The sequence below is a fragment of the Cucumis sativus genome, chromosome 7 (assembly GCF_000004075.3).
Source record: "Cucumis sativus cultivar 9930 chromosome 7, Cucumber_9930_V3, whole genome shotgun sequence".
Classification (NCBI taxonomy): Eukaryota; Viridiplantae; Streptophyta; class Magnoliopsida; order Cucurbitales; family Cucurbitaceae; genus Cucumis; species Cucumis sativus.
The window spans coordinates 19,307,611-19,323,642 of record NC_026661.2 but is presented as its reverse complement, the minus strand read 5'-3'; the positions used below and the strand labels follow the sequence as shown (position 1 = coordinate 19,323,642).

Genomic DNA, 16,032 nt, shown 5'->3' with positions numbered 1-16,032 from the left:
CCCCTTCCCCTTGGAATTATTGAGCACTTCTAAATCATCTATTAGTCAATTCAAGTATAACTTATATCAATGTTATAGGTTTTTAATTTTTTTGCTTTGTTTATATTCACGTTTACTTAACTTTTCTAAGTAAATTACCACATATTACGTGTAACATGTGCATTCAATTTAGATCTTTTGATTTTTTTCCCCTTCTATCTATATCCTTCATCGGTATTTTGGTGAAGTTGGTCAACACTTCGGTCCACCTCTATTGTTGTAGAGAATGCAAAATGGTATCATAACATGAAAAAGATAAAATAAGTAATATTTAAATTTCATTTTGTTCTATTTTAGTTTCCTCGATTTTAGTTTATGTTCATATAATAAATTTTAAATTTAGTCTAAGAAGTAATTAACCTTAATTGGTTCAATAAGAATTACAATATGCAGATGTATTTTAAAGTTTATTGTAAAAATGTCAAATGAAAACATGGTTTTTCTTTTTTACCATTTGAAGATATGAAATACTCTTCCTCAAATTTAATTAAATCACTTCCCCTTTAGTTTTAGGGTTTTCTCACATTGATGTTTCTTCACATACTACCAAAACATTACATATGAAACGTGATCTAAGTTTAATGTTCGTGAACCTGTTTGAAAGTATAAGAATGAAGACAAAAATGCATAAGAATGAGTAGGCATTTAGTTAAAATGTAGTATTAAATAGAAGATAAAAAAACGCATAAGAACAAGTTGACATCTAGTTAAAATGTAGTTGTATTGATGAAGATATAATGAAAATAAAATTAAGTTGTTTGTGAAGTCAAAGGTGTGATTGTTTACGGTTTAGGATTCAGGGTAAAGATGTTAAGTTTAGATGGAAGAGATTCACTTAAGTTGAGAGTAAAAAGGGTACTTTACGTCTTCAAAAGGTAAAAATAACATGTAAAAAAGATATCATTAAATTTTTTACTCATATCTAATTCAAAAGCATATCTTGGTGGTGGAGAGTGAAGCTTGACAAAGAAAATGATTTCTTCTTGGTTCGTTGAGATGATCAAGTTTGTAAATTTATCAACTTAAATTATGAAACATCGGTGAAAATTTATTTTTTTTCTTCTTAGAAAAGTTGATTGAAGGGGACAATGGAACTTATGAATCAACACTAATTACATTCAAAATTCAACTTCATAAGTTAGAAAAATTCCAACTATGCCTCACATCTTCTGAAGTGGAAAGAATAGAATAGTTTTTTTTTACTAATATTATTAATCAAGCGATAACATCCTATGTTTATATATATATATATTGATTGATTTGACATATATGATGCCTCGTATAGATAATAGGAAAAAATGTACAAAATGTTTAATTTTTTAAATAATGTATTAAAGTGTTGTTCTTGTTACATGTGAAAAATGAATCAAAATAAAGTGTTATTGTAATGGTATTTTTAAGTAGTTCTCACACCATTTAACATCATCAATTCCATGAAATTGTAACATATATATAAAAGAAGAAAGTTATAACTTACAACTTGAAATTGTATTATTTAATTGCATCATAGAATTCATGACCGTATTCTATATTTTCAATTTTCAAAGTTGTTTTTTATAGAAAGCAAAAGGTTGGTTTTTCTCATGGACATTTCATATGTCAATTTGTCCCAAAGTTCTTTAGTTTTTAGAAACCATTAGGAAGTTTTTAACCCTTACAAAGTTGTCCACTTGTAAGTCATCAAGTTGAGGATTCAATTTTACCATTAATTTGAATGTATAGAACTTTTTTCTAAAATAACAAACGTACAAACTATAGTAAAAAATAAGGTTTAAAGTTTATATATAAATAAATAATAATAAAAATGTGAGGTCCACCCATAATATATATAAATAATAAAAACATTGAAGAAAGTGTGAGATTCACGGTTAATATATAAAAGAAAAGAAGAGATTGTGGGACTCATAGTGCAATATATATATAAAAATAAGGTGTAAGACCCAAATCTATCTTATTTTTGTAAATAGTTTTGCTCCAACCCTATTTTGACTTAGTTTTTATCTTTTGGTCTTTAAGTTTTAGATTTAGTTTCAATTAACCTTTGGGTTTAAAAATGTACAAATTTAGTCTTTCAAGTTTTAATTTTGATTTCAATTTAATTCCACGTTAATCAAATATTATAATTTTATGTTTTTAGATTTGAGTTGTGTTTTGATTTGATTTGGAACATTTTATATTTTTAATATGAGGTCTCATGTTAGTTGATTTAAAGTAATTATGAAGTATAATTCTAAATTGTGAAATTTAAGCTGAAAGACGGAAATAAGTATTTAGCGAAAATAGATTTCATAATTCGTTTTTCTTCCTTTAGAAATAATCACAAACCTTGTTTCCAATCCACATATGTTGAAACGACATGTCGTAACGCTATAAAACGATTAGAGAACTACTGGGCACCCAACCCGACCCATTTTTTACGTGGGCACCCATTTCATTTCATATCCTTTTGAAATTGGGTCTCGAAAACTGAAAGTTGGGAGTCTCTGCCACTGCGCCATTGATGAAAGAATGAATTCAGCTATTGAAGCTGGAAGAAGACTGTGCGGGGGATTTGGTGATGGACGGTTCTATACGAACAGTGGGAAATGGAAGTTGTTTCTCGTGGTTGTTGCCGCTCTTTTGGCCTCCTTGGTTGTCGATTCTAATGCATCGGAGACAATTGGAGAATGGCAAATTCTTACCAGACAGAATTTTTCTTCTCAGATCAGACTTCATCCTCATATTCTTCTTCTCGTCACACTTCCCTGTAAGTTTCTTCTCATTCTGTGATTTTGTTTTTGTGCCAGAAGTAATCAACACCGGGTAATTTGAGCTAGTTGTGGACTGAGTGTATATTTTTCTTCTGTTTTGGTTATAAGCTCTTTTTTGTAGAGTTCAAATTTAAATAATACGTAATGCTTAGCTGATTAGGTAGTATGGCGATTTTTACTGCATTTTGGACTGATTTTGTTTATTGCGGTTTCTACCTCCATGACGGTGTGGCAAGAAGAGTAGTTTTGAGTAGTTTAACTAGAGCAATTGGTTGAAGTTCAGAGGCTTCATCTTATGATGTTGATGTATTCAAGTGCCGTGAAGAGTAGTCTTGGAGTAGTTTGGTATTCTATTTACACCGCAACTGTGTAAAACGAAGCTAAAAAAGTATTGATCGTTCAATTCAACACCCAAATTCTAGATTTTTGGACTAACTTGTTTATTACCAGGAATAGGATCTTCGCCTAAGGAAATAAGCAGAAATCAAACTCACAAACATTTTTTTCTATAAAAAAAAACTGATAAAGAATTAAAGTCATTTAATTGCAGCTATGATGGAGGATAAGAATTTGTTCAACGAGAAAGCCTTGGACCGAACCAAACCAACAATATCTTCTCCACCTTATCTTAAAACTACAACAATTTCTCTCCGAGGTTCAAAGCATTGATTTTCATTGTCTTCAAACATTTGGTTTCCTTCTTGCCCACGGCTAAAATGTGCTTGAAGGATTTTTTTTTTTAATTATGGAAGGGAAGCACCACTCTCTTCGAATCGTTGTAAAACCTTGATCCTAATTTCCCGAGAGGTCGAAAAAAGATGTCATTGATCGTCATGAGTATTACACAAAACAACAGTTTTGATCTTTTCTTTGGACTCAATATAAGTGTGAGTTTCTTTTAAAATTAGTTGTCAGCCTCTTTTCCTGATATGCTGGTTGTAGGCCTAGGATATATAAGCTTGGAAATTAGTTACTGAAAAGTAAAATTGGTTCTCTGTGAATTCCTCTTGAACATGATCCTACTATGAATGTACCATCATCCGCTTGAAGGGAATATTCTGAGCTAAACAGTATTTTACAATTAGCCATCTGAGAAGTGAATATATCTGGGGCCTCTACTTAGTTGTTAATGGTAACTATTCAATATGAATGCCGGAGTATTTTATTTCACAGATCTTCTAACTCAATATCATATAATCCTAAATAGAAAATAGAAAAAATCTAGGCTTCCTGAATTTTGGGAATTGGTGATGTAATTTAGATAATAGAATTACATATATGTATGCATGTATGTATGTATGTATGATTGTGTATATTTGTTTTATTGTTGGTGCATGATCAATTATTCTGTTGTGCAGGGTCTGGTGAGTCACGAACACTAAAGAAAGATATAGCCCATCTGATTGAAAATAGAAAAGAAAGCTATAGTTCATTAAAGCTGATGTTCATGTACAGAAACTCGGAGAAGATGTTAGCAAATGCAATTGGTGCTACTTCAGAGGAGACAAATGTTATCTTCTACCATCATTCTGTATCTTACAAGTACCAAGGGAGACTAACCGCTCAAAATATTGTATTCTCTATTTATCCATACCTGTCACTATTGCCTGAACAACTTCCCCTTACGCACTTGAATACCCCTGAGGACTTGAAGTCATTCCTTGATTCCACTGATAAGGCCTTGCTTCTCGTGGAATTTTGTGGATGGACCCCAAAATTGTTGTCCAAGGGGATAAAGGGCAACATTACAGGTCTGTGATGTTTCTTCTCTACTTCTTGGTACCCTCAGCTTTGCTATTTCATTTCCAAATGTACAAAGTATGATCCGTTTTATTATTTCGTTTTCAAATGTGAATTGTTATGCAAAATTTATTGACAAAAACGTTCCTTTATACTTTCTTTGGTTGTATTCAATAGCTACTTCATATGCTTCATCATTACATTTTGTAATTTCTAGAATAATTATATCGTCAACATTTTGTTGCAGATGATCTTTTTGAAACAACTGACAAACATACGGACGGAATACAAACATCGAGAGGGAAGAATAACAGCAAGGTGGCTAACTATTTTTATTTACCATTATATGATTGGTTGTAGAAGATAACAAGAAAGATGTTTATTCCAATAAATTTCTCACCTCTTTCTTCTCCCTGCCTACACCCTCTACTTCCTAACAAAAACACAGCATCATAACCAAAATGCAGACATGATGTGTGGTATTGAAAAAGGATATGATGGAGTTCCATGGTTTGGGGAGTTCAGTTCAGGAAACGATACTTGTGTAGAGACTAACTGTACCAATGAATCGTTTTCATCATTTTGCAATAATGAAGAGTTCATGCGGTACAACTCTTTCTTCACAAATTTATTGGCTGTTGTCAGAGAATTCTTCCTGCCCAGAGAGAAGCATGGGTTTGGTCTGATTTCTGATAGATTGATGATTTCTTCTCTTGGCATTGAAGATTCGGATTCATGGCTTGCAACACTTCATTTTGCTGGATGTCCGAGTTGTTCAAAAACTCTAAGAGCAGATGATGACCTTAAGCAAAATTTGCAGATGAATAATTTCATTGTTTCAGAGGTGAGTTAATGTGCCTTCAAAGAAAGATTTTTTTTATTCATATCATTTATGTTGGCCATTCCTCTACAACCTGCTATTACTTGCTGAGAGAGAGAGAAGGGGGTATGGGAAGGTAACCACTCAACCTTGCCAAGCTTGCTTTTATGTTTGATTGATTTCTCTATGATGTATATGTGAATAGACCATTGTGATACTTCTTTCATTATAAATGATCATGCATGTGTTGTACAAATCACACCACTAATAAATTTTTTGCATAGAGACTAAGTGTCAGAATGAATCTTTTCCATCATCTTGCTATGGTGAAGAGTTTATGTGTGACAACTCTTGCTTCATAAATTTATCGGCTGTTGTCAGGATTTCATCACATCAATGAAATCTTCGTTTCCTAAAATTAATCATAAAACAAAAAAAGAAAAACCTACTAAACTGCTTGTTAGATATTTTTATTTTAATGAAGTTGATACTCTAAGATCTTGAGGATGTAGAAAATGAACTTCAAATGTGAAACATGGAAATTGATGTTTTTCTTTTATGATTGTCTTAGACATGGTATGGAAAAATCACGCCTTAAGCAATATTCAAAGGGGGGATAAAACAAAAAAACATAGAAGAAAAACAATGAATCTTAAAACACAGAAACACATAAAAGAAAATCTCAAACATGGAAGTATGACACTATTTCTTATTTGTGTGAGCATTCAACCATCAAACTTATGTTAGATAATGGAAAAAGGGTTAAGGTATCTTCCAGCTTTTGAAAGGAAAATGGAGTTTAAATCTGGAAACAACAGATAATAGAGTTCATTTTTATTAATATAATTTGTTTGGATTTGTGTTATCATTTAGCTTGAAGTAGATGTGAGCGGTGAACAACCTGCTTTGCCTGTCAATAAGCCATCAATAATTCTGTTCGTGGATAGATCATCCAACTCGTCAGAGTCCAATAGAGAAAGTAAAGTCGCTCTTCGGGATTTCAGAGAATTAGCACAACAGTATTACACGTCGTATTCCATCACTGAACAAGGTGGTAACAAGGTAGAGAAACCTTTGCTCCAAAAGTATCCAGTTATGAGAAGTCCCTTGGAACCTCCTAGACTAAAACTGTCTTCAGCATCTCGGTTGATTAAATTGGAGAATAAGATGTCTTCTGTCATGATTGTGAATGAGGGAAAAATTGTCTCTATGGATAAATTAGCTTCAGAATTACAAGGAAATTCATTGCATGAAATCCTATCACTCCTTCAGAAGAAGGAGGCTGGATTAAGCTCCCTTGCAAAGAGTTTAGGTTTCCAGCTATTATCTGATGATATTGACATTAAGTTAGCAGATCCATTGGCTGATGTGACAGAAGTTCAATCTTTAGAAGTGTCACCAGAGACATCCCAGGAAGGCACTATTACACCTAGTGTTCAACCGGATGAAGATCAGTCGACTGATGGCAGATGCATGTCTGCCAAAGAGCATGGGGAAGCTTCAGAATTTTGTACCATCGAACCTATTCCTCAGGAGGATAATGAAAAAAAGGCTAGCATTCATGCAGTTGAGCATGATGATTTTATACAATCTGATGAATCAGCTACCGACCACATTCCTCAAAACATTAAAGTTGAAGAAAAATCTTCTTTAACAGTGGAAATATCAAGGGATGAGAACCTCCGCTTTCAAGGTTTTGAAGGTTCATTTTTCTTCTCTGATGGTAACTACCGATTACTTAAAGCTTTGACAGGTCAATCGAAGTTCCCTGCTTTGGTAATACTTGATCCTCTTCTGCAGCAGCATTATGTCTTTCCACCGGAGAAAATACTAAGCTATTCTTCACAGGCTGATTTTTTAAGCAATTTTTTCAATAGAAGCTTACTTCCATATCAACTGTCTGAGTTTGTTGACAAGAGCCCTAGAGCAGCCATTAGCCCACCATTTGTTAATTTGGATTTTCATGAGGTGGATTCTGTTCCTCGGGTTACTGCTCTTACTTTCTCCAAACTTGTTATTGGCTCCAACCAATCTGAATCCTTAAATACTCTTGATGCTTGTGGCAAGGATGTGTTGGTTTTGTTCAGCAATAGTTGGTGTGGTTTTTGCCAGAGAAGCGAATTAGTTGTTCGTGAAGTTTATCGAGCTATTCAGGGTTATTCTAACATGCTTAAGAGCGGAAGTGGAAATGAAAAGAATATGTTAAGTGGTGAGTAATTCATTGCTTGTTCTCCTGAGGAGTGATGGTTGTTTGTTGTTTGATGTTTGTTGTCTGTTGTCTGTCTGTCGTTGTCTTCTTCTACCTGTCCTGTTTGAAAATGCTTCTGTTATTCCTTTTATGGGAATTTACCAACCTGTCTGAACATGAGAATGACATGATAGTTACTAATTTGCTCATTGCTTTTCAGTGGTTTCTATGACTTGATATAAAGCTTATCTATTTTGTCATGTTAATTTATTTGATTTTATAGAATGTCGGTTGATTTTTGGTATTAGAGGAAATTTGCTTTTACAAAGATGGTCGCAAGTATTTTTCTTTTATCCATTGAATGTTTAAATCAATTTTAGAATGGTCTAACAATAATAGTGTTTGTTGTATTCACGCTACATTTTGCAGAAACTCGGGCAGATCTACTGTCAAAGCTCCCACTAATCTACCTAATGGACTGCACACTGAACGATTGCAGTTCAATTCTAAAGTCATTTGATCAGGTGCCCTTGTCAGGACTGACATCTGTTTTTTTTTTCTTGTAAAACTTTTTCTTTTAGTATTGCATATCTTTCCAATAATATTGCATATCTTTCGCCAAGAAGGTTCTCACAATATCAAAATGGATGGCTTTCCAATTATGTCCTTATAAACAACTAGTTCAAGTCAATAGAGAAGTTAACCTTTGCGTAATTTTGTATTTTTGTAACGAAGTCAGTGATTAATTTTGTATTCGCTTCACATTGTTCAATAGTTAACCTTTCCTAAATTTGTAACATGCAGCGAGAAGTATACCCTGCACTTTTGTTATTTCCAGCAGCAAGAAAGAAAGCTATATTATATAAAGGTGATCTATCAGTAACCGATGTTATAAAATTTGTTGCAGAACAAGGAAGTAATGCCCAACATCTTATCAATCAGAATGGTAATGTTCAAATAAGACTTTTTATTATCCCTTACTACTGTGCTTTCTCAGGGTAACATGCTAGACTTACACTTTAGAGGAATTTTTAAAACACTGGTCGAGAGAACAACTTTACTGAAAACTTTACTGGAAGATGTCATTATTGGACATTTGGCTGGAGTTTGCCTTTAGACAGGGATGTCCTCAGGAGTAATTTTAAATACAGAATTGAACTTGGAAGAAAACAAACATTTTCCACATTTTGTCTAGTATCTAACTTGCTAGTGGTTATTTTATATAGGAATTCTATTGACAGTGGCAGACAACAGAATTGGAAGCACCAAGTCATTTGAAGATTCAAGACCTACTCATTCTCAAGAAAAGGACAGTATTCTGATCGAGAAGTACCACGAAGTTCTAGTGAGAGACAGGAAAGTGGAAAATGCTATGAGATTCAGTCACATAAATCTTCATATCACAAATGATGAGGATGAATCATTACCTCATATAGGAGTTGGAACAATGTTAATCGCCACAGACAAACTTGTTGGTTCTCAGCTTTTTGATAATGCTCAGATTCTGATTGTGAAGGCAGATCAAACCATTGGTTTCCATGGCCTGATAATCAACAAGCATATCAAATGGGATACTCTTCAAGACATGGGAGAAGGTTTAGATATCTTAAATGAGGCACCTTTATCACTCGGAGGACCACTCATTAAACGCAAAATGCCACTCGTGATGTTAACTCAAAAAGTTTTCAAAGATCTGCAGCCTGAAATCCTACCAGGCATCTACTTCCTGAATCAGGTTGCTACCTTACATGAAATAGAAGAGATAAAGTCAGGCAATCACTCAGTTAGTGGATATTGGTTTTTCTTGGGTTATTCAAGCTGGGGTTGGGATCAGTTGTATGATGAAATTGCTGAAGGAGTTTGGAGATTATCCGAAGATGGCGCGAGTTACTTAGGTTGGCCGGAAGTTTGACAACTTTTTATCTGCATTCAGAAGAGCTTTTAGAGGCTAACAAAACAGGTCAGTGCACACGAACTAATTAATACAACTGAGACCATTTGATTTGCAAGATTAAGTCATATTTTGATGGTGTACAAATTCGGTGTGGCTGGATTTTTGTAAAATTGCTTTTGTTCCTTCTATATGTTTATTAAATTTTCAAAATGTTAGTCAAATTTTAAAATTTAAAATTTTTTGATAATATATTTATTAAATTTGATTGATTCTTTTTTCTAAAAAATAATAAAGAAAAATGAATGTGGTTTTGTGTTGGAGGTGAAATAAAAGCATGTTGCTTCTCCTGAATAGGGTTTTTATTTTTTTAAATAACTTTTGAGCTATAGAAATTGAACTAAAGGGTTAGATCAAATTGGAAGTATTGTTAATTATTGATATTCATGGAAAATCATTGAAATTACGGATGTAAAGTTTTAGTAAGAAAATGGATATATACTCTGAACTTTGGAAAGCTTGAATTAAAGTTTTGAACATTTGTAAGTAATACCAATTCATAAATACTTTCATATTTTGTTTGAAGAATACTATGTGAAATTTTAATTGATCTAACTTAACAACAGATCAATGAAGACCTTTTGTCAAGATTACTTATTTACCTTTCAAAATTGTCTATGCATTTATTCTTACCGGGTAAATTTATTTAAATGAATGAAAGTATTGAAATTTAGTTGCATGAATTATACCATAGTTAATTATTTGTTATAAACACTATTATATCTAAACATGAAGTAGATACTTCTAATCGGTTTACCAAATGATTCTTAAATGTGTTACACATTTTTAAGACTAAAGGATCAAACCATCCAAAATCCGAGTAGAAAAATGATCTTTTCCCCTATCAACTCCGTCCCAATTCTTTCTCTCCTTTTGTCATCGGCTCTCATCGAGATTGATTAATTTTGGGCAAATTAAGTTCTTCCGAAGAGTTTATCTCCCAACCATGAAACTATTATTTTTAGGTATCCTAATTTCAATTTTATATTAGTTTTTCTATATAAAATATTTGTAACAATTTAGTTTCAATACTTTAAAAACTCAACTTAAATCTCCACCTTAAAACTTTTTCTTATCAAAATTACACCTCAATTTTTTTTTGTAACGGATTAGTCTGTTTATAAATGAATTTGGTTTTTCAATCTATCAACCTATATGAAAAAAAAACTTCTATCGAATTTTAATAATAAGGATTAAACCGTTAATTGGACTTCAAATAATGAAGCCAGTCGAAATTATTTGTTTCTCTGTTTAGTACCAACTGAAATTGATTTCAAATCTTGATTGTACAATTTTATGATTGAAAGTTTAAATGACATTTATGAAGTTAACCCAACACTTCAAATCAATAATAATAAAGACGACCATCTTTTTCTCTCAATTACATTGTAAGGTTTTAGGTACATTAACATTTAAGTGAATTTAAATAGCCTTAATGATAACTAAAAACTCATTTAAGAACATCATTTTGAAGTCATCTTTTAACACATTTTGATGTTATCCAAATACTTATCAACACCAACATGGTTTGAGATATTTAGACAAAATACATTTTTAGTCCTTGAAATTTGAAGTTAAAGTCTATTTAGTCGGAAGTGTTAAAATAAACCATTTAATCCTTGAGGTTTGAGAAATAATTTTAAATAGTCTCGGATGTTATTTACATTGTTAGTTAATTAACAAAAAAAAACTAATGTGGTCATTAAATATGATTAAATTTGCAAAAATATATTATAATATTGTTTTCTTATGATGCATCATCTCCTCCCTCTTCCATTCTCTCCCTCCTCTCTTTTTATCTAAGAACTTAATCTTCAACTTTCAGCTTTTTTTTTTTTTTTTTTTTGTCTAATATTCTTTCTTTGCTCCCAAATCAATCCCAAGTTCCATAGCTGCATATCTTCGTTTTTTACCATGAAATTTTCATTTCTCACAACAAATTTACAAATTGAAAAGAAATATTACTCCACGCTATAAATTGAAAGATTTGATTGGAACAGTTTGGTTTTCTTTGATGAAACTTGTTAGTGTTTTAAAAACTGAATTTGGACAAATAAAACGGAGGGATTTATTGCTTTGCAGAATTTGATGGTGACAAAGAAGTATAGAAATTTCCTTAAGAAATAAGAGCTTGAGAATTGGAAAATAAAAAAACAGTTGAGATTTGGAGAAAGAAAAAAAGCAAATAAATAAAGATAAAAAAGGAAATAAATTTGTTGTATTTTGTAAACCAAACTCTATGCTCGTTGGAAAGTTCCACCGAAAGATTAGCTAGAGATTTGTGGGGATGACGAGTGAAATGACTGTGAGTTAGGGGTGCTTGAAAATCGTTCTTGTTAGTTCCATACATTAACCAAAAAACGATCTATGGAAGGTTGAGGTGAGGAGGGGGAGAGAATGAGAGAAGGAGAGAAGGGATGCCATCCTAAGAAAATAATACTATAATATATTTTTATCATATTTAATCTTAAGAACTAAAGTGTACATTTTAAAACTTCAAAAATCAAATAGACATTAATCTCAAATCTCACCACATTTTTGTTCTTCAACATTGTCTCATCATCTATGCATAAAACAAAACATAAAAAGGAAACTCGAATGATAATCCATCAGATTCAACCGTTCAAACTACAACTTATTCTCAAATTAACCACTCGGAGAGTCAAGGTGGGTCAGACAGGCAACTAAGATCATCAGATATGAAGCTACAAAAGCATCAATTGCTTGAAAAAAGAAAAGAGAAAAGAAGTACAAAAGAAAAAAGAGAAGAAGAAAAAGAGAATTAAGTAAGGAAACCCACCAAATATTTGAGGCAAGATCTTCATTTAATTAGGTTGTTCCATTTCAGCATAAGTAGTTTCGAGATGAGCTTGTTCCGCTTCCCTCACTTCCTTCTCACTTTTTCGACCTTTCTTGGTCTTGTAGTACACTGTCATAAAAGTTCCTACTGCTCCATATTTCTTACGGCATTCTTCATACAGCCCAGCATCATACATCTTCCAGAAATCCTTCTCATTCAGTTCCGAAACCGCGTATAGAGCCTGGAATCCATGGTTTTCTAGAAGCCAGTTCTCCATTCTACGAACAGCTTCGGCACCGTCGAAAGCTTCGCCCCTCAGGACAGGGCCTGGTGCGTAGTACAGTCCAACATCTGTGTACATTTGAGCATATTTTGTGTCGCCTTGTCGATTTTGAAACTCGAATCCTGGTTCGGGAAATATCATGGTTTTGACTGGAAGCTTGAAGATTCTGTGTGGGCAGAGCCAAACAGGGTAAACCTGTGCAACAACGCATAAACAAATTGTTATTGTTAACCAAATAAAGCTGCATACTTCAATTTTATTCACCTTTGAAAAGACCGCTTGCCTAAAGACTTCCAAATTTTGTATACAATAGGTTCTTTAATTTTAGTTTTGCGTGAACTCTATTAAATATAAAATTGGATTTTGTTCTAATATGATACTGAACTTACACTTTTATAAGATTAAATATACAATTTTCTATCTAATAGATTTGTGGGTTTTAAAGTTGATATTTTAGAATCATGCCCGATAAATTGAAATTTAAAGTTCTACTAGACACAAACCTAAAAACTTCAAAACCAAGCTCGTAATTTATGGAAGAAAGGTTGTATGGGGAAAAGGAGTACCTCAAACTCACGATGAGCCCACTCCAAAGCATCGCAAACCTTGTAAAGAGGAACAAGCATGTCTTGAATAATATGCATTTCATGATAATAATTTCTGATAGCTTCACCTTGCGTAGCTTTGAGCAGAGAAACTTTGGGAGGCATCATCCATCCCAATAAAAGTCTGAACCACCATTGATCTGCAAAGGGAAGGATAAGCTTTCCCTCCCAATACAAAGACCTTGTGTGCCTATGATAATAATCCCTTGTAGGAATGTACTCCACAAACTCCCCTTTCTTTAGTGCTGTAAATGCATGCTGGTAGAACCATGGTTTGAACCACCATCCAATCTGATTTATCACACTTCCCTTTTTCTTGGCCTCTTCTTTGGAAGCATATCTACCTGACATGACCACAGCTTCAGAAGGGGTATAAATCATAGTCTCAACGAAGTCAGGAACCTTTTCTGGGTTATCTTGATCTCCATCTCTAGGTGCAAGAGAATCCATATAAGCTTGTCCAATCTCTCTTAATGTCCCTCTAAAAGGTTTATATGTAACTTTCATATACTCTTTAACGTGTATGAGCTTAATCTCAGCAGCAACAAGAAGACCAATTGTCCCTTGTGACCATGGGATTGCATAGAAAAGATCTGAGAATTCATTATCCTTAGTAGCTCTAACAACTCGGCCATCTGCTAGAACAATTTCGTAAGCCACAACAGTGTCCGAGAACAAGCCATAGAGATGGGAGCTTCCTTCAATTCCATACCCGTTGATGAGTCCACCAACAGTAAGATCATCAAGTTCAGGAACTACAGCAAGAGCAAGATTGAGTGGGACAGTGGCTCTACTTATTTGCCCCATATTCACAAGGGGTTCAACTTTGGCAATCATTCTGTCTTTGTCAATATCCAAAATATTCCGGAAAGCAGATAAATCGACCTCAAAGTGACGCGCTCGTTTGTAGTCAACATTTCGCATTCCCACAGCAATCCAAGGCTTGCGAGCTGTGCAAATAAGTCCATCCTTTGCTGGGTTTCTTTGTTTAAGGCGCTTGACAACTTTCTGCACATTTTCATCATGTTCCTTTTGGCGTTTCTTGTAGGACTTCCAGGCAGATCTGACGTCCCCAAGATATGTGAAGAAGTATAGGCTGAATGATATAGGAAGAACAATAAAAATAACTAAAATCCATCTGAATTGCACAAAGTAATCCACCCAAACCTTCTTCCTCTTTGGACGCAAAGGAACGTCTAAATCTGACATTGTTCTAAGCGATTATGCCTTCTCCTCTGCAGTAACCATGAGGACAAATGGTCAATATGGTTGCAAAATATCACAAATATTTTAATCAAGAGTGAAGTTTCATCAAAGAATGTCCTCCACAAAAAGATTTTGCACCACTACCGAGAAACTTTTTTTTAAAAAAAAAATGGTGTATTAAATGACAGAGAAAAAATCAGAGACAAAAGGAAAGTTAAAAAGTATTTCAGCATTCAAACCGCATATCGTGTTAATTCATCTGATACACAAATGTATTTATGCAGCGATTATTCCAAGAGTAGAGATACAATCCAACATCCTTATATTTTTTGCCCAAACAGAAAATAAATGATAAATCAAGCAGTCAACAAAATTCCTCAGTAATAACGAAACAGAGGAAAAGCAGAAAAAGCAGCACAGAGATCACTGAATTGCTAACATGAAAACGAAGGAAAAAAAATGTTGCATTGAAATAAACACATTTTTCTCAGCATTCTAAAAAATGAAGAAATGAGAGGTTACCGGTGATGATTGAAGGTGAAGCAAAGAAAGTAAGAAGTCGAAAATCGTAAAGGCGTGGAAAGGGAAGCATAAACTTTAAAAATTAAAGAAATAGCCAGTGGAAAGCAAAATTATACACCGATTGAAACAAACAAGCGGATAAAGGATTCTTATCCTCAATTATTAGCTTCAACTTCAAAAGGAAAGAAACAAAAAAAAAAAAAAAGTGGTGGAAGAAATCCAACACAGGTACATCGATGCTTCAACAATAAAGGAATTCAAGTACTCACCGTCGGTATGTAAGTTTCTCATTCCTTTTTCAGAGAAAAAAAAAAGTGTTAAATGCACAATTTCTTTGAAATAAAATTCCGCCGTTCATTTACAGAAAAAGAACAGCAGAAGCTGCAAGATGGAAATGATGACTCTTAGAAACTATAACCATACTTTTTGAGGAGAAGAGAGAGAAAGAATGAGAGGAGCTTTTGGAAGAAAAAAAAAAAGTAAGAACAAATGCAAGAACATAAACTACGGTGAAGTAAAACCAGAAAAAGTTGGAATATAGAAGTTCAGAGGAGTTTCATGGTTGGAGGTAGAAGAGTACCTGAAGGTCAGATACCGCGAGGGGGACGGCAATGGAGATGGCGAGGGCGGAAGAGTGAAAGGGAAGTGAGAATGATTATAATGTCGGACGTTTTATTATTGGCGCGCTCTTCATTTTCTCTCTCTTCCGCCCCTATTGAAATTATGACTCCACCTGTTCTTTCATTAATATCTCCTCTCTATATTATTTTAATTACATAATCTTTTTTCTTTTTCAATTATCTTCCCTATATTTATAAATCTCTAAATTTTAAAAAATTGTCTTTAAACTAAAAAAGAAAGTAGAAAGTTGTTAAAATTTTTTAAAAAATGCATTTTACTAATGACACACGCAAGTACATAAAAAAGGTAATTAGTTTAGGGGGGAGCAAACATGTATTGAAAGCTTGAAATGATGCCAAATTAATAGTGTTGAAGTATAGAAGGTAAGTGTTATTGGATATGTTTGTGATACATTGCTTATTGGGTTGTGGTTGAAGTAGAAGTCAATTAATAAAAACTGTCGTATATAGAAAGTTAGTTGGACTACACCTCTATCCATTCGTCTCT

At 33.4% G+C, this 16,032-nt stretch overlaps 2 protein-coding genes across 5 annotated transcripts; one reads left to right on the top strand and one right to left on the bottom strand.

Moving 5' to 3' along the window:
- Nucleotides 1-2,496: 2,496 nt before the first annotated feature.
- LOC101215020 lies at nt 2,497-9,652 on the top strand. 2 transcript variants are annotated; one of them, XM_011661117.2, is made up of 9 exons: nt 2,650-2,785; nt 4,148-4,153; nt 4,245-4,540; nt 4,777-4,847; nt 4,978-5,373; nt 6,223-7,558; nt 7,967-8,061; nt 8,342-8,483; nt 8,764-9,652. In XM_011661117.2, exons 3-9 carry the CDS (start codon nt 4,258-4,260, stop codon nt 9,447-9,449), a joined length of 3,009 nt encoding a protein of 1,002 aa, XP_011659419.1. In that variant the 5' UTR covers nt 2,650-2,785; nt 4,148-4,153; nt 4,245-4,257; the 3' UTR covers nt 9,450-9,652. The 2 variants fall into 2 exon arrangements, with proteins under 2 accessions (XP_004136136.1, XP_011659419.1); XM_004136088.3 differs by having other exon boundaries at nt 2,497-2,785; nt 4,148-4,540.
- Nucleotides 9,653-11,983: 2,331 nt separating this feature from the next.
- On the bottom strand, nt 11,984-15,656 carry LOC101213648 (delta(24)-sterol reductase). Of its 3 annotated transcripts, none has more exons than XM_004135912.3 (3): nt 15,485-15,656; nt 13,138-14,411; nt 11,984-12,766 (listed from the first exon to the last, which is right to left on the bottom strand). In XM_004135912.3, exons 2-3 carry the CDS (start codon nt 14,383-14,385, stop codon nt 12,314-12,316), a joined length of 1,701 nt encoding a protein of 566 aa, XP_004135960.1. In that variant the 5' UTR covers nt 14,386-14,411; nt 15,485-15,656; the 3' UTR covers nt 11,984-12,313. The 3 variants fall into 3 exon arrangements, with proteins under 3 accessions (XP_004135960.1, XP_011659417.1, XP_011659418.1); XM_011661115.2 differs by lacking the exon at nt 15,485-15,656 and adding an exon at nt 15,174-15,379; XM_011661116.2 differs by lacking the exon at nt 15,485-15,656 and adding an exon at nt 14,905-15,041.
- Nucleotides 15,657-16,032: the final 376 nt, after the last annotated feature.